General features: G+C 44.4%; 1 protein-coding gene across 2 annotated transcripts in view; it reads right to left on the bottom strand.

The window, feature by feature from the left end:
• Positions 1–590: 590 nt before the first annotated feature.
• Positions 591–17,998, bottom strand: part of NDNF (neuron derived neurotrophic factor) — a 57,885-nt gene continuing 40,477 nt past the window's right edge. For both annotated transcript variants that reach the window (XM_030189284.1, XM_030189285.1), the window contains exons 3-4: positions 8,950–9,074; positions 591–2,591 (exon numbers count right to left, since the gene is read on the bottom strand). In XM_030189284.1, coding sequence (XP_030045144.1) covers positions 1,195–2,591; positions 8,950–9,074 — 1,522 coding nt within the window. In that variant the 3' untranslated portion in view covers positions 591–1,194. The remainder of the gene's footprint in view (positions 2,592–8,949; positions 9,075–17,998) is intronic.

The following is a 17,998-nucleotide window of genomic DNA, read 5'->3' as shown; positions in this document are numbered from 1 at the left end:
TGCTTGTATCAAGTTGCGAAAGGTATCCCTCGGGAAGTATTGTTTCACGCGTTTGAGCTTCCACATTGAGTGGAACATTTTCTTTGTGGTGGATTTTACTTGGCTCTCCAGTGTAAGGTTGCGGTCTATTATGACGCCGAGGATTTTCAAGCTGTCTGAAATAGGGAGGGTATGACCTGGGGTGTCGATGCTTGTGGGCTTGTGGGATATTGGAAATGTGATAGTAAAACAGCACCACCTACTGGCAGGACTGTAGGTGGAGGACTCCCGCTCAGCTTAGAGGGTACAGTAAATGTGATGATGCATAGTCTGAAGGTGGGCGTACATATGAGCAGAGTCTGGGCAGGGGCATGGACAGGGCTATACACAGAAAGCACATGCACACATTTGCGTCTTCCTCCGAGCGGGTGTCAATCAGTTCATTGGCCTTTGCATGCTACTGGAACTGGATTTGGGAGCCTGTTTTGAAAAGACACAGAAGCATCTACGACCCCTTTTCGGGCCCCAAGATATCATCATTTCTGCCTAAGATATTAAAGAAAGCAGGTGCCAGGTAAAGTCTAATAGTTTTAATTCTATGTACATGAATATATAGCAGGACAACTTTGTGCATGAAATACATATTTAAACATAAAAATTAACCAAAATTAGAATTTACATGGACAATGCAACAAAGAAGATTGTAGTCCAGTTAATACTTAAGGTTAGATCTGTCTTTTTCTCGAGTACGACTTTTTATAATAGTTTACAGTCATAGACATTTATAGTGAGACTTCGTAAAATAAATACAGTAGGTCTATCATCTCTAGATAGTGTCATGTCTGTGGGACAGCCAAGGGACTTCTCCCGACATCTTAAGTAATAAAATAAATTTGTAGCAATTCATGCAGTGTGCGAAGCCAAAGGAAGGAGTGGCCTCTGCGGTGTTCCCAGTTGAGTTGGTCACCTACCGAGCAGAAAAAGGTTGGAGCACAGGAGACAAAACAAAAGTGTAACATATGACGGTGAGGGGCCTTCTGTGAGCACCAGGATCAGTCTTTACAAAGGAACATAAACAGATGTAAACATAAATATACAGGTTAAGAGCTTTCCACATACTATAAGTACAGGTTGAAGCTTCTCAGCTGTGGAATTAGTCAATCTCTGTACCTCAAGTAGGTCATTGTCCAACATGGAGTTCCATAAATTCCTTCATTAACAGAACTTCCTTGTTTTTACGAGCTTGCTTTGATACTTGATTGAATGGCCACCATGCCCTACAACATAAACATCCAGCAGATAGGAATGACCAGGTTGCAGACCCTTGATTGTCTCTGTGGTGACTGCTTTTTGCAGGTTCTGGCTGTGAAAGTATTTACAGAGCACCTTGTTGGATTTCTTCCTCGTCTCCGGCCCAAGGCACTGGTTCTGCTCTCTTTTCTTCTCCTCCTCGTTGTAATTGTCAGCTACTTCTTTTTTATAGACACAAAACTTACTTCTTTCTTGCGTACCCAGCCATGCCACTGTGACTGAGGAGCAGGTGCGCAGTTTGTCGAAGACTTTGATTCGTGTGTCTTCTGGAACAGAAGGGAACGGCTGTTTGTTGGGTCTGGTAGTAGCTAAGATTTTCAGCAGGGACGCACCTTTCTTGCTTCCTTTCAGCCTGATCAGATATTTTGCCTTGGGTTTTCCTTTAAGGTGGAACTGACGGATTCCTTCCACATTGTGAGAGAGCAAAGGTTTTCCATCTCGTCGCACTTGGATCTGAATAGCATCCAGGCACGAGTGAACAAAGATAGTCACTTTCTGGTGGGAAGACACAGGTGCAAACCTTAGGAACTTTGAACCTTTCCTCTTGATAAACACATCGGTGACTTTTCCATCTTTCAAGTCTACTATCTTTTGTTTTGCCTCTTCTTTAGTCTTGGCAAAAGTTCCAATATATGCGGTGCTCATGTTAGTCGCACTGTTTACTGCGAACACATCAAAGTAGTACTGAGTGTCAGGCCTGAGCTCAGATGCGGTGAAGATGTTCTTATTCCCAATGCAGACTTTCTGAAGGTCAACCCTGGGTTTAGCAGTAACTTGTCGTAAAAGCTTGGTTGATGATTTTGCTAAGAAACCACGTTCCTTATCAGCGTCATTGCTCGCAGGGAAACCAAAGTGGGCAAAATCAAAAGGGCTGAAGTCTAAGCCTGGCTTCGGAGCTATCATGAAGGCATCATCAACATTCAGCTTGGCTTCGACAGCACACAGGCTTTTGAAGTTGTGTTCTTTGTTGATGACTACACAGTACTGAATAGGCTGTTTCAGCACAGAAGCTGTGGGACTCGGCTTCCATGTCAGAGTGATTGAGCTGCGTCCCAAGGTGGTGACATCAACTCTTGGGTCATAAGGTAATTCGGGATAAGGCTGGTCAGATTCCGGAGTTGTACTTGCATAGACTTTGAAATGTGTATCCTTCTCGGTTGAAATGAGTTCTAGTTGGTATAAACCGGAAGGTGAACTGGAAGATACAAAATACTCCACATCGTTGCCTTTGTAAGAAAATAACTCAGTGCGTTCCTCATCAGCAGTTTGCTGCCTCTGGTCCTCTAGTGGCTCTGGTTCACCTGAAAGGTTATAAGAGAGAGAAGCTTGTAAATAAATAGGCGAATATTCTGAACGGATAACTCACTCATTTACAGTTATGTGAACATTCAGCAGAGTTAGCAATGTCCCCTCTAAGCTGTGTGGGAGTCCTTCCACCTGCATTCCAGCCGCTAGAAGCTGGCTTGTTCCTCGTAATTGAAAACACGATATTAAAGCAGTGGCAGGAACACGGGTGGAAGGCTCCCACACAGCTTAGAAGGAACACTGGAAGCTGGGTGTCCAAGTGTGAATGCTGAAAATAGAGGCATAAATTCAATTTAAATGGTAACTTATACCTGCTATGTCTGCATTCATGCTTGAGTTCATGAATTAGGTGGAGGGCAGCTGAATTTTGCCACTCTCTCTGTGCAAAATTTAGCACCATCTTCAGAATATCCTAATCTCAAATGGATAAGTTTGGTGGTATAGCACGTCACACAGCCAGAGGTTGTGCCCAATTCAAAAATATGGGCTTTGGGGCTGATATTTAGAAGCACTGAGAGCTTTTGACACTGTTGATCACCGCCTACTCCTTGATGCACTGTCCTCACTTGGATTTCAGGACCCTGTTCTTTCCTGGTTTTCTTCTTGTCTCTTCCATCGCACTTTTAGTGTATACTCTGGTGGATCCTCCTCCACTTCTATCCCACCTATCAGTTGGTGTACCTCAGGGCTTTGTCTTGGGAGCTCTTCTTTTCTCCATCTATACTTCTTCCCTTGGTGCTCTGATCTCCTCCCATGGTTTTCAGTATCACCTTTATGTTGATGACTCCCAGATCTACCTCTCCACACCAGTGACTTCAGTAGGAATCCTGCCCAAGTCTCAGCCTGCCTGTCTGATATTTCTGCCTTGATGTCTCACCATCATCTGAAACTAAATATGGCCAAGACTGAACTTCTTATATTTTCCCCTAAACCCAACTCTCCTTTTCCCCCCATTCTCTATCTCTGTGAATAAGACTCTCATCCTCCCTGTCTCATCAGCTCGTAACCTTGGGGTCATCTTCGACTCCTCTCTCTCTCTTTCTCTGCACGTGTTCAACAGACTGCTAAAACCTGTCGTTTCTTTCTCTATTATATCACCAAAATTCGCCCTTTCCTTTCTGAGCACACTACCAGAACCCTCATCCACACTCTTATCACCTCTCGCTTAGACTATTGCAACTTGCTTCTCACAGGTCTCCTACTTAGCCATCTCTCTACTCTTCAATCTGTTTAAAATTCTGCTGCACGACTAATATTCCACCAGGGTCGTTATGCTCATATTAGCCCTCTCCTCAAGTCACTTCACTGGCTTCCTATCCGTTTCCGCATACAGTTCAAACTCCTCTTATTGACTTTTCTGCCTCTGTCCACTCAAATTTCACTCATTTCACACCCTTCTCATTTTTAATTTTCAGCTACCTATCAATTTTTCATCTCCTCTCAGTCCCTAGCTCTCCCATTTCTTATCTCACTCCTTTTCCAGCATTCTATTTCCTTCCATCTACTCCCTATTACCACATCTCTACCTCTGTACTGACTATTCACTTCTCACTCATCTTCTTGCCAGCCCCCTTTGACTTCTTTCACATGATTCCACCATTTCCAGAACCTCCTCTCCTTCTCTCCAGGATACTTTTGTAGCCCACCCCAGCCTCATTGCCTGACATCTCCCTGTCCCTTTCTCTCCACCCCCTAGCATCTTTCTATCTCACCTCTCTTCCCTCCTGCAGCTACCCATGGATCCATCTCTCCTCCTCTCTCTACACCCCATGGTCAAATATTACTCCCTCTCTTTTCGGTTCTTCTTCCCTTGATGCAGCATCTCTTTCCTCCCTCCATCCCATTGTTTAGCATCTCTTCCTCCCTCCCACTCCCAGACTCAACATTTCTCCCTCTCTTTCCTCCTTCCCAGCCCCAGGTCCAATTTCTTTTACTTTCTTCCAGCATCTCTCCCTCCTCGTTCCACCATCCCCGGGTCCACCATCTCTCCCTTTCTCTTCCCACCTTCTCTCCCTCCTTCCCCACTACCTCGGGTCCACCATCTGTCCCTTTTTCTTCCCAACTGCCTTCCCATTCCATATCTCTCTCTCCCTCTTTCCTCATCACCCCCAGGTCCTCCATCTCTTCCTTTCTCTTCCCAGCTGCTCTCATATCCAGTATATCTGTCCCCCTTCCTTCACACCCCAGGTCCAACATCTGTCCCTTTCTTTTCCCTCTCTCCATCCTATTGTCCACCATTTCTCTCCCTCTCCTCTGTTTCCAAGTTCATTATTTCTTCCCCTTCACCCCTCCCCCACCCTCACTCTGGCATCTCCCCTTCTCTTTGAACTCCTCCCCCCCACCAGTCTAGTTCAAAAACAGCTGCTCCAGGGGGCACCCATGGGCCAGCATGCCTTCCTCTTCTCTCCACCCCTGTCCGGTGTCTTCCTCACCTTCCTGGTCTAACTTTAAAATGTTTTTTTCTTTGTAGAGGTTTGCCAGTGCAGCAACGATTCAGACATGCTGCCTTCGGCCTCCTCAGCACTCTCCCTCTGCCGCAGTCTGCCCAGATGGAAACGGGAAGTTGCATCAGAGATGGGGCAAAGCACGGTAGAGGAAGAGTGCCAAGGAGGCTGAAGGCAGCATGTTTGAATCACTCCTGTGATTCAAACTGTGGGGCCCAGGCAGCTGCCCTGTTTGCCCCTCACTAACGCTGACCCTGAGTAGCCCCCACACTCTGGAATGCACTCCCTGTAAGGCTTCGCTCAACCCAAGACTATCTCTACTTCAGGAAGCAGGTGAAATCTTGGATCTTCAATCAGGCCTTTAATGGAAGAAGTAACTAATATGCATACCATATGTCTTTATGCCTTATTATCGCCCTTTAAGCTCCCATTGTCTCCTTCCAATGTTTCAATGTTTGTGTTCCATTGTTACATTCCTTAACGACACTTCGATTGTCTCGCATAACTCTGCACAATGTAACCCATAACCAATTTGTAACAAACTGTATTTCCATCATTCATCTCATATTGTAAGCCACACTGAACCCGCAAAAAGGTGGGAAAATGTGGGATACAAATGCAATAAATAAATAAATAGTCACATACACACACACACATGGAGTGACACCAGCTGCACATACTGTAGCAGAAAAATGTTTATTCACTCCTATTCTAGTTAAGATAATATTCAAGCACTTTTCAGACGTCACGTACAATTTTCTTAGTACCTTATTCCTGCTACTCTATCTTATCTATATGCTCCATCTTTGCTTACACCCTGTGCTGTCTATTAAAATGTTTTACTGACTGTGTATTGTGTTGATATTAACATACATTGTTTAACAGAAATAACTAACTTGCTAGGTCATACACACAAGGAGTGACACCGGCTGCATATACTGTAGCAAGACATGTAAGACTTTTCTGGCATCGTGTTCTAACCCCATATTCATGGAAACAGGGTGCATTGTTATGTATAACTCCTTGTGATTCTGGGCAAGTCACTTAACCCTCCATTGCCCCTGGTACAAAATAAGTACCTGAACATATATATAAGTACATAAGTAGTGCCATACTGGGAAAGACCAAAGGTCCATCTAGCCCAGCATCCTGTCACCGACAGTGGCCAATCCAGGTCAAGGGCACCTGGCACGCTCCCCAAACGTAAAAACATTCCAGACAAGTTGTACCTAAAAATGAGGAATTTTTCCAGTCCATTTAATAGCGGTCTATGGACTTGTCCTTTAGGAATCTATCTAACCCCTTTTTAAACTCCGTCAAGCTAACCGCCCGTACCACGTTCTCCGGCAATGAATTCCAGAGTCTAATTACACGTTGGGTGAAGAAAAATTTTCTCCGATTCGTTTTAAATTTACCACACTGTAGCTTCAACTCATGCCCTCTAGTCCTAGTATTTTTGGATAGCGTGAACAGTCGCTTCACATCCACCCGATCCATTCCACTCATTATTTTATACACTTCTATCATATCTCCCCTCAGCCGTCTCTTCTCCAAGCTGAAAAGCCCTAGCCTTCTCAGCCTCTCTTCATAGTAAACTGCTTTGAATGTAGTTGCAAAAACCTCAGAAAGGCGGTATGTCAAGTCCCAGTTCCCTTTCCCTATTTGAGATTCCACATGGAATGTTGCTACTATTGAGATTCTGTTGCTACTATTTGTAGATTCTAGATGGAATGTTGCTACTATTGAGATTCTGTTGCTACTATTTGAGATTCTACATGGAATGTTGAAACTATTTGAGATTCTACATGGAATGTTGCTACTATTGGAGATTCTAGATGGAATGTTGCTACTATTGAGATTCTGTTGCTACTATTTGTAGATTCTAGATGGAATGTTGCTACTATTGAGATTCTGTTGCTACTATTTGAGATTCTACATGGAATGTTGAAACTATTTGAGATTCTACATGGAATGTTGCTACTATTGGAGATTCTACATGGAATGTTGCTACTATTGAGATTCTGTTGCTACTATTTGTAGATTCTAGATGGAATGTTGCTACTATTGAGATTCTGTTGCTACTATTTGAGATTTTACAGGGAATGTTGTTATTCCACTAGCAACATTCCATGTAGAAGCCTGCCCTTGCAGATCAGCAACGCAGCCATGCAGGCTTCTGTTTCTGTGAGTCTGATGTCCTGCGTGTATGTACAGGACGTCAGACTCACAGAAACAGAAGCCTGCGCAGCCGCATTGGTGATCAGCAAGGGCAGGCTTCTGTTTCTATGAGTTGTTTTATACAACTTTTCCTTCATGATATGCCGTTGGTCATCCTGCTGAATATTTATCTCTTCCTTATCAACTCCATTAACAAAAAAATCTTTTAGTCTTTATGAATTAGATTAAGACCTGATGCACAAGCCCAGAATTTCCACCCTTCCCCTGTCCCATGACATAGACGTGAAGAACTTTCCTCCCTCCTTCCTGGTCTGCTGAGAAAAAAACAACATTTTTGGAAAGTCTACCTATGCTGCCATGGATTCTAGGTCAGAGTTTCTGAATTTCATCCTGGTGGCCCGACAGCAAATCAGGCTTTCAGAATAGCTGCCATGAATATTAATTCATGCATATGCACACCCATCTCGTGCATATGCATTTTGTGGATATCCTGACTGGTTGCGAGGCCTAGGATAGCTCTGTTCTTAGTTAATGTAACGTCTACTACTAACCTATAAATGTACTCACTCTGCTGCTCCCCAGTATCTCTCCACACTCGTCCTTTCCTACACCCCTTCCCGTGAACTCTGCTTCTTGCTGGCCTCCCACTTAGTCACCACTCCCCTCTCCAGTTGGTTCAAAACTCTGCTGCCCGTCTCGTCTTCCACCAGGGTCGCTTTACTCATACTACCCCTCTCCTCAAGACCCTTCACTGGCTCCCTATCCGTTTTCGTATCCTGTTCAAACTTCTACTAACCTATAAATGTACTCACTCTGCTGCTCCCCAGTATCTCTCCACACTCGTCCTTCCCTACTCCCCTTCCCGTGCGCTCTGATCCATGGATAAATCCTTCTTATCTGTTCCCTTCTCCACTACTGCCAACTCCAGACTTCGCGCCTTCTGTCTCACTGCACCCTATGCCTGGAATAAACTTCCTGAGCCCCTACGTCTTGCCCCATCCTTGGCCACCTTTAAATCTAGACTGAAAGCCCACCTCTTTAACATTGCTTTTGTCTCGTAACCACTTGTAACCACTCGCCTCCACCTACCCTCCTCTCTTCCTTCCCATTCACATTAATTGATTTGATTTGCTTATTTTATTTTTTGTCTATTAGATTGTAAGCTCTTTGAGCAGGGACTGTCTTTCTTCTATGTTTGTGCAGCGCTGCGTACGCCTTGTAGCGCTATAGATATGCTAAATAGTAGTAGTAGTAGCAACATTCCATCTAGAATCTCCAATAGTAGTAGACTTTGCGCCTTCTGTCTCGCTGCACCCTACGCCTGGAATAAACTTCCTGAGCCCCTACGTCTTGCCCCATCCTTGGCCACCTTTAAATCTAGACTGAAAGCCCACCTCTTTAACATTGCTTTTGACTCGTAACCACTTGTAACCACTCGCCTCCACCTACCCTCCTCTCTTCCTTCCCGTTCACATTAATTGATTTGATTTGCTTACTTTATTTTTTGATTATTAGATTGTAAGCTCTTTGAGCAGGGACTGTCCTTCTATGTTTGTGCAGCGCTGCGTAAGCCTTGTAGCGCTATAAAAATGCTAAATAGTAGTAGTAGTAGTACTACTACTAGGTTTCTGTATAATGAAACGTAATTCAGCTGGGAAGACCGAAGCTCCTTGCCAAGGATCTGCCTGGACTCTGTTCAAGTTCTCCTGAAATGGGGCTGGAGGTCTCTTACCTGAGCCTTCTCCACTGGCCTCTTCTGGGAGATCTTGCAGGGTCAGCTTCCATGCCAGAGGGGCATCACATGGGGTGACGGTAACTGATAAAGGGGTGTTATCTTCCTCCACCACAAAGAAATACCTGCCGAAATAGTAAACCAGAAGAGAGCTATTATTCAAACATGGCTCCCAGTGTCTCAAAGAAAATGAGGACAATTAAGTTTGGGATGTCAACATGTAGACAAACATCATTTACTGGGAAAGATGGATTTAATGAAGGGAAATTTTGTCCCCCCCCCCCCCCCCCCCAATTTGCTACATTTTTTTGAAGGAGTGAATAAACATGTGGATAAAGGTGAGCTGACTGATGTAGTGTACCTAGATTTTCAGAAAGATTTTGACAAATTCCCTCATGAGAGACTCCTGAGAAAATTAGAAAGACATGAGATAGGAGGCAATGTCCTTCTGTGGATTAGGAATTGGTTACTGGACAGAAAACAGAGGGTAGGGTTAAATGACTCGCAATGGAGGAGGGTGAATAGTGGAGTGCCACAGGGATCTGTACGAGGACTGGTGCTTTTTTAAATATATTTATAAATCATCAGGAAATTAGAATGATGAATGAGATGATCAAATTTACAGATGACATTAACTATTCAAAGTTGTTAAATCATGCGGACTGTAAGAAGTTGCAGGAGGCTGGAAGGCTGAGCATTGAAATGGCAAATTAAATTTAATATGGAGAAGTGCGAAGTGATGCACATTGGGGAGAATAACCCTAATTACTGGTACATGATGCTAGGTTCCACATGAGAAGTCACCACCGGGGATAAGGATATAGAAGTCATCGTGGACAATGCATTAAAAACCTTCTGCTCAGTGTGTGGCAGTGGCCAAAAAGGCAAACAGAATGATAGGAGCAATTAGGAAAGGGGAAGAGAATAAAACAGAGAATATCGCTCCATGGTGAGACCATATCTTGAGTATTACGTTCAATTCTGATCGCCGTATCTCAACAAAGATATAGCGGAATTAGAAAAGATTCAATGGAGAGCGACCAAAATGGTAAAGGGGATGGAACTTCTCTTATATGAGGGAAGGCTAAAGAGGTTTGGGTGATAGTATCTGAGGATCTGAAGGCGACGAAACAGTGTGACAAGGTGGTGGCCGTAGCTAGAAGGTTGCTAGGCTGTATAAAGAGAGGTGTGACCAGCAGAAGAAAGGGGGTGTTGATGCCCCTGTATAAGTCATTGGTGAGGCCCCACCTGGAGTATTGTGTTCAGTTTTGGAGGCCGTATCTTGCGAAGGATGTAAAAAGAATTGAAGCGGTGCAAAGAAAAGCTACGAGGATGGTATGGGATTTGCATTCCAAAACGTATGAAGAGAGACTTGCTGACTTGAACATGTATACTCTGGAGGAAAGGAGGAACAGGGGTGATATGATACAGATGTTCAAATATTTGAAAGGTATTAATCCGCAAACGAACCTTTTCCGGAGTTGCGAAGGCGGTAGAACGAGAGGACATGAAATGAGATTGAAGGGGGGCAGACTCAAGAAAAATGTCAGGAAGTATTTTTTCACAGAGAGAGTAGTGGATGCTTGGAATGCCCTCCCGCGGGAGGTGGTGGAAATGAAAACAGTAACGGAATTCAAACATGCGTGGGATAAACATAAAGGAATCCTATTCAGAAGGAATGGATCCTAAGGAGCTTAGCCGAGATTGGGTGGCAGAGCCGGTGGCGGGAGGCAGGGATAGTGCTGGCCAGACTTATACGGTCTGTGCCCTGAAAAGAACAGGTACAAATCAAGGTAAGGTAGACACAAAAAGTGGCACATATGAGTTTATCTTGTTGGGCAGACTGGATGGACCATGCAGGTCTTTTTCTGCCGTCATTTACTATGTTACTATGTTACTATGTTTCAGTTTGGAAAAGAAACGGATGAGGGGAGATATGATTGAGGTCTACAAAATCCTGAGTGGTGTGGAGCAGGTAGACGTGAATCAGTGGTTTATACTCTATCAAAAAATACAAAGGAACATGAAGTTGCATAACAGCACATTTAAAACAAATAAAAGAACATATTTTTCCCTCAGTGTATAGTTAAGCTCTGGAACTCATTTTTGGAGCAAGTGGTAAGAGCACAGGGTATGAAAAGAGTCTTGGTATTGGTCTCTTGACTTCAGATTGTCACTGCAGTGCCCATGGCTGGCTGTAGGGGGTGCAAAGAGAGCGACTGCCCTGGGGGGACCCCAAGCCTGCTCAGTTGAAGGAGATACAGCCTGCCAGTGTGTTTTGGGGCCTTGTCCCAAATTTCTGTGCTGGGCCCCCAACATGTGGTTTTGGCAGTGCCAGCTGAGGATGGGAAGAGTTCCCAGCAGCTATGAATGAAGGCTTGTGGGGTTGGGAGGCTGCCTGAGGGAGAGAAGCCCAGAAAAGAGCAAACTGAGCCTGCCAAGATAGAAGCAACAGCCATTTATTAAAAAAGCATTTACACGGTCAGAGCCAGCACTGTCCACAAATGCTTTTCAATATTGACCTCCTAGTATTTGAACTGTACAACAGCTACTTTTTCAACTATGCACAGAAGCAAATCAGGGACACAGCACGGACTGCTGAAGAGCAGCTCTTCATCAGAACCCCATGCACATATCAAGGCAATACATGAATACAGCACGGTCAGCTTAAGAGTAGAACTTCACAAGAACCGCAAGCAGATATCAAGCCAATACATACAACACATGAATACAGCACAGACAGCTGAAGAGCAGATCTTCATCAGAACCCCATGCACATATCAAGGCAATACATGAGGAGTGGCCTAGTGGTTAGGGTGGTGGACTTTGGTCCTGAGGAACTGAGTTCAATTCCTGGCACAGGCAGCTCCTTGTGACTCTGGGCAAGTCACTTAACCCTCCATTGCCTACCGCATTGAGCCTGCCATGAGTGGGAAAGCGCGGGGTACAAATGTAACAAAAAAAAAATACAGCACGGTCAGCTTAAGAGTAGAACTTCATAAGAACCGCAAGCAGATATCAAGCCAATACATACAAAGCATGAATACAGCACAGACAGCTGAAGAGCAGATCTTCATCAGAACCCCATGCAGATATCAAGGCAATACATGAATACAGCATGGTCAGCTTAAGAGTAGAACTTCATAAGAACCGCAAGCAGATATCAAGCCAATACATACAAAGCATGAATACAGCACAGACAGCTGAAGAGCAGATCTTCATCAGAACTCCATCCATATATCAAGCCAATACATATAAAACATGAATACAACATGGTCAGCTGCAGAGCAGATTCTTTATTTATTTATTTATTGCATTTGTGTCCCACATTTTCCCACCTATTTGCAGGCTCAATGTGGCTTACAGAGTTTGGTTATGACATAATCATTCAATGATATCAGACACAATTAGTAATGTACAAAGATTAGGTGAGGGAGGAGAGAAGGAAGGTGTTAGGCAAGATATTAGGTAGACTGTAATAATTGGGTGAGTTGGTGATGTAGTTTTGTAAGGCTATGGGTTCTCTTTGTAGGCCTTGTTGAATAGATGTGTCTTCAGAGATTCGCAGAAGTTTGTTATTTCATCAATAGCTTTCAGGGCTGTAGGTATTGCATTCCACAATTGCGTGCTCATGTAAGAGAAGGTGGTTTCTGTGTATCAGCTTGTATTTTAATCCTTTACAGCTGGGGAAGTGCAGACTGAGAAATTTGCGGGATGATCTTATGGCGTTTCTTGGAGGCAAGTCCACAAGGTTTAGCATGTAGATTGGGGCATCCGCGTTATTATTTATGACTTTGATTTGTGAGATTTACAGCTCGAACATTCAGAGAACTATCATGGCAGAGTACAAATTTGATAATATATATAAATATTGGGATTAACCAGACAGATAAGGCCTGCAAGGCGTTGAAATAAGCCTACAGGCATGAGAGGGCAGGAATAGCATCGCACACCGATGAAATTACCAGAGACGTTTCAAACGGAATGGAAAAGGGAGGGAAGAGTGAGCCAGTCCTTCGTTAAGATACAGTCTAGGTAGAAAGACAGAAAAGTCAGGGGGAATCAGGATAAGTGGGGTGAAAGAGGCAGGTTTTAGTGCAGTTCTAAACTTTCAAAGAGGGTGCTCAGAACCCAGATCCATGGGAAGCATGTTCAAAGGGAAGGAGGGAATCTGCTAAAAGCAGTGGATTGAGAAGGGGGCCCTTTTACTGAAAAGCATGGGCTTAACGTGTAAGAAAAGGCTCACTGTAAACCACACTAAAGCATTATGCAGTTATCTGCCTGTCAGCCCTCACTGAACATTCACGTATTTTTCTGTTGTTATTTTTCGGAGAGTGTGTGTCAGAGAGGCAGGGAATGGGTAACGAAGTGTTAATCCAGGCAGTGCTTTTGCATTAGTGCATGCTAATTGGATTAAGCAGACTTAACGAGGGACCACTTAGGGCCTCATAATAGGAAGTCGTAAGTGGCTCCTGCATTCATATTTTTGCAAGTCTCGTGCACTAATGGAAAAATTAGCATGGAGCCTACATAAAGAAAAAAGCTGTATTTTAGGGACATGTTTGAAATGGGTTTAGCACATGGGGAAGTCCTGCATTAAAACACACTAAGGAAAATGGTAAAAAAAAAGCAGCTGCAAAGAGCAAAAACTGTACATGAGATGTGGATGTTGTTCAATAATACCTTCCTGGAAGCCCAGACCAGACATAGTCCACATATTAAAAAAGAGGAACAAAAGTCAAACAACTTGTGTGAGAATGGAGTTAGGGCTGTGGACTCCCAAGGCAGGGGATGTGGGTTTAATTCCCATTGTGGGTCTTTCTGGTTACTGTTTGGGATCAGTAGCATCAATCTTCCTACTATTTGGGATTCTGACAGGTACTTGTGACCTGGATTGGCCACTGTTGGAAGGAGGATACTGGGCTAAATGGACCATTGACCTGACCCAGTATGGCTATTCTTATGACAGCCGGCATGGTTAAAAAGTGAGGCGAAAGCTTATGCTGTGGAGGAGTGGCCTAGTGGTTAGGGTGGTGGACTTTGGTCCTGAGGAACTGAGTTTGATTCCCACTTCAGGCACAGGCAGCTCCTTGTGACTCTGGGCAAGTCACTTAACCCTCCATTGCCCCAAGTAAGCCACATTGAGCCTGCCATGAGTGGGAAAGCGCAGGGTACAGATGTAATAAAAAAATATTATCTTCAGTTGGATCCTTCTCCCATTTTTTGAAGGTTATTCTTTTAGCTCTTAATAGCCTCCTTCACCTCACTGGCATAAGGAATGGCAAGTCAAATGCAAAAGTCTGATAAAGAAAGCAAAGAGAAACTCTGAAAAGAAGATTGCCTTGGAGGCAAAAACCTATAAAAGTCCCAAAAGCTGGTAAAAGAATCCAGTTGGATCCACTAGATGACCGAAGAGTAAAAGGGGTACTCAGGGAAGGTAAATCAGGAGTCCTCAAATCCAGTCTTCGAGGTTCACAACCCAGCTTGGTATTCAGGATTTCCACAATGAATATGTATGAGAACTATTTGCATTCACTGCTTCCATTGTATGCAAATTCTCATCATATATATTCATTGTGGAAACCCTGAAAACTAGGCTGGGTTGTGGACCTCGAAGACTGGATTTGAGGACTCCTGATTTACCTTCCCTGAGTATCCCTTTTACTCTTCGGTCATCGAAGGATTGGATCTGAGGACTCCTGGACTAAATTCATATTTTGCATCGGTCAGTGGTGGTGGTGTTGGAGGACCTGAAACAAATTTCTGTAAACCTGGAAGACGTAATGGGGTAATTTGACAAATTAAAGAGTAGCAAATGGCCTGGACCAGATGGTATACATCCCAGAGTACTGAAAGAAATGAAAAATAAATTTGCAGAGCTAATGTTAGTAATATGTAATTTATCTTTAAAATTAAGTATGGTACTGGAAGATTGGAGGGTGGTCAATGTAACACCAATTTTTAAAATCCTGAGGTGATCCATGAAATTATAGACTTGTGAACTTGATGTCACTGCCAGGCAAAATGGTAGACTATTATAAAGAACAAAATTACAGAGAATATACACAGGCAAGGATTAATGAGACAAAGCCAACTTGGATTTAGTAAAGGGAAATATTGCCTCACCAATCTATAACATTTCTTTGAAGGGGCAAATAAACATGTGGATTAATGTGAGCTGGTTGATATTGCGTATCTGGATTTTCAAAAGGCGTTTGACCAAGCACCTCATGAAATACTCAGAGAAAATTAGAAAGTAGGAGGTAGTATCCTATTGTGGATTAAGAAAAGGTTAAAAGAAAACAGAGAGTAGGGTTAAATGGTCAGTATTCTCAATGGAGAAGGGTAGTTAGTGGGGTTCCCCAGGGGTCTGTGCTGGGACCGCTGCTTTTTAACATATTTATAAATGATCTAGAGATGGGAGTAACTAGTGAGCTAATTAAATTTGCTGATGACACAAAGTTATTCAAAGTCATTAAATCGCGGGAGGATTGTGAAAAATTACAAGAGGACCATACGAAACTGGGAGACTGGGCGTCTAAATGGCAGATGACGCTTAATGTGAGCAAGTGCAAAGTGATGCATGTGGGAAAGAGGAACCTGAATTATAGCTACGTGATGCAAGGTTCCACGTTAGGAGTCACTGACCAAGAAAGGGATCTAGGTGTCGTTGTTGATGATACGTTGAAACCTTCTGCTCAGTGTGCTGTGGCGGCTAAGGAAGCAAATAGAATGTTAGGTATTATTAGGAAAGGAATGGAAAACAAAAATGAGGATGTTTAATGCCTTTGTATCGCTCCATGGTGCGACCACACTTCGAATATTGTGTGTAATTCTGGTCACCACATCTCAAAAAATATAGCGGAATTAGAAAAGGTGCAAAGAAGGGTGACAAAAATGATAAAGGGGATGGATCGACTTCCCTATGAGAAAAGGCTAAAGAGGAAGGAGATGAGATGGCTGAGGGGAGATATGAAGGAGTTCTAGAAAGTACTGAGTGGAGTGGAACTGGTAACATAGTAACATAGTAGATGACGGCAGAAAAAGACCTGGCCGGTCCATCCAGTCTGCCCACCAAGATAACTCATATGTGCCACTTTTTGTGTATACCTTACCTTGATTTGTACCTGTCCTTTTCCGGGCACAGACCGTGTAAGTCTGCCCAGCACTATCCCCGCCTCCCAACCACCATCCCTGGCTCCCACCACCGGCTCTGCCACCCGATCTCGAATAAGCTCCTGAGGATCCATTCCTTCTGCACAGGATTCCTTTATGCTTGAATCGCTTATTTATTCTTTCCAAAAAATACTAGGACTAGGGTTCATGCAATTAAACTACTAAGTAGTAAATTTAAAACAAATTGGTGAAAATATTTCTTCATGCAATGTGTAATTAAATTTTGGAATTCGTTGTCAGAGAATGTAGTAAACTTAGCTTAGCAGGGTTTTAAAATGGTTTGGACACGTTCCTACAGCAAAAGTCCATAAGCCATTATAAAGATTATTAAGTCATTGGGAAAATGCACGTCTTATTCCTGGGAACAGCAGCATAAAATTTGTTTAACTCTTTTGGGATCTTGCCAGGTATTGGCTACTGTTGGAATCAGGATGCTGACCTTGATGGTTCTTCGGTCTGTCCCGGTATGGCAATAATGTTCTTATGTCCATTTCGTAAAACATCTTAGTAAAAGAGCCCTCTAGTAAAGGAGGGTTTGCTCAGGCGATGTGCAGTTGAGGAACACAGAGAATGAGAAGGTTAATAAGAGGATAAATGAAGAGACAAGTAGCCATAGTAAGCCTTATGAGTGTAACCCAGGTCTCTCACTCTGCTAGCTCGTCTCCGCTTCCTACTCGGAATCCAACTTCACAGTGTCACAGGGAATCACACACACACACACCGCACTCAAGCTTGGGGGTGGGTTAATGATCCGGAATAGAGATCCAGGGCATTGGGAGTTGAAGAGAGATTTACCAATGACCCTTCTTGCTCAGTTTGGGAGCAAACGCTATCACTCTCTTGCCAAAAATCACGCTGCACTCCGTACATTTTTACAGATTTCACAATAACTTTACTGGAAACTTCTGCAACCGGCAGGTGAACATTTCAGAACTCTTTATGTAGACGGTTCCAAGCAAGACCGTTCGTGATCATCTTTGCCATTCTTCTTCATGTGCACAGGCTAGTTCACAGCTGTACTTCTTTACATCAGCTCCTGTCCTTTACCCATCCTGTTGTGTCAGCGATAACCCCAAGGCTGCTCCTCTTACACCTGGTATCAATCCAGCTCCTTCAGGCACAGACCCTTTGGGCTGTCCTTCTTCTGCACCCAGGCCTTAAACAGGCTTCCCCTGTTCTGGTTCCTGCTTCCAGGCTGGATTCCCACCTGTTTCTCAGCTGCCACTTGTAGACACCAGGGGCATAGCCAGAATTCGGTGGGAGGGGGGGTCCAGAGCCTGAGGTGAGGGGGCACATTTTAGCCCCCCCCCCCAGCGCCACCAACCTCCCCCCCACCATTTTTGACCTCCCCGCCACTACCACCACCTTTGACCACCCCCAGCGCCAACCCTTTCGACCCCCTCTTCCTCCCACCACCGTTGGGTACCTTTGCTGGCGGGGGACCCCAACCCCCATCAGCCGAAGTACTCTTCACCGGCGCGGCCGTGTTGCTGATCTGCAAGGCAGGCTTCTGTTTCTGTGAGTCTGACGTCCTGCACATACATGAAGGGCGTCAGACTCACAGAAACAGAAGCCTGACCTTGCAGATCAGCAACGTGGCTGTGCCAGAGAAGATCAGCAACGTGGCTGCGCCGGAGAAGAGGACTTCGGCTGGCAGGGGTTGGGGACCCCCGCCAGCAAAGGTACCCGATGGTGGCGGCGGGGGGGGAGGGTTGGCAGCGGGAGGGGAGTCAAAGGGGTTGGCGGCAGGAGGGGCCAGGGCCAAATCTACGGGGGCCCATGCCCCCGTGGCCCCACATAGCTACACCCCTGGTAGACAAAGCAACTACTCCAGGATCCCCCAATCCTCCCAAGGGTCCCTTTTATTATTTTT

Source organism: Microcaecilia unicolor, unplaced genomic scaffold, assembly GCF_901765095.1.
Source record: "Microcaecilia unicolor unplaced genomic scaffold, aMicUni1.1, whole genome shotgun sequence".
NCBI lineage: Eukaryota > Metazoa > Chordata > Amphibia > Gymnophiona > Siphonopidae > Microcaecilia > Microcaecilia unicolor.
Note: the sequence above shows the minus strand (reverse complement) of the source record. Positions and strands in the feature narration are given on the sequence as shown.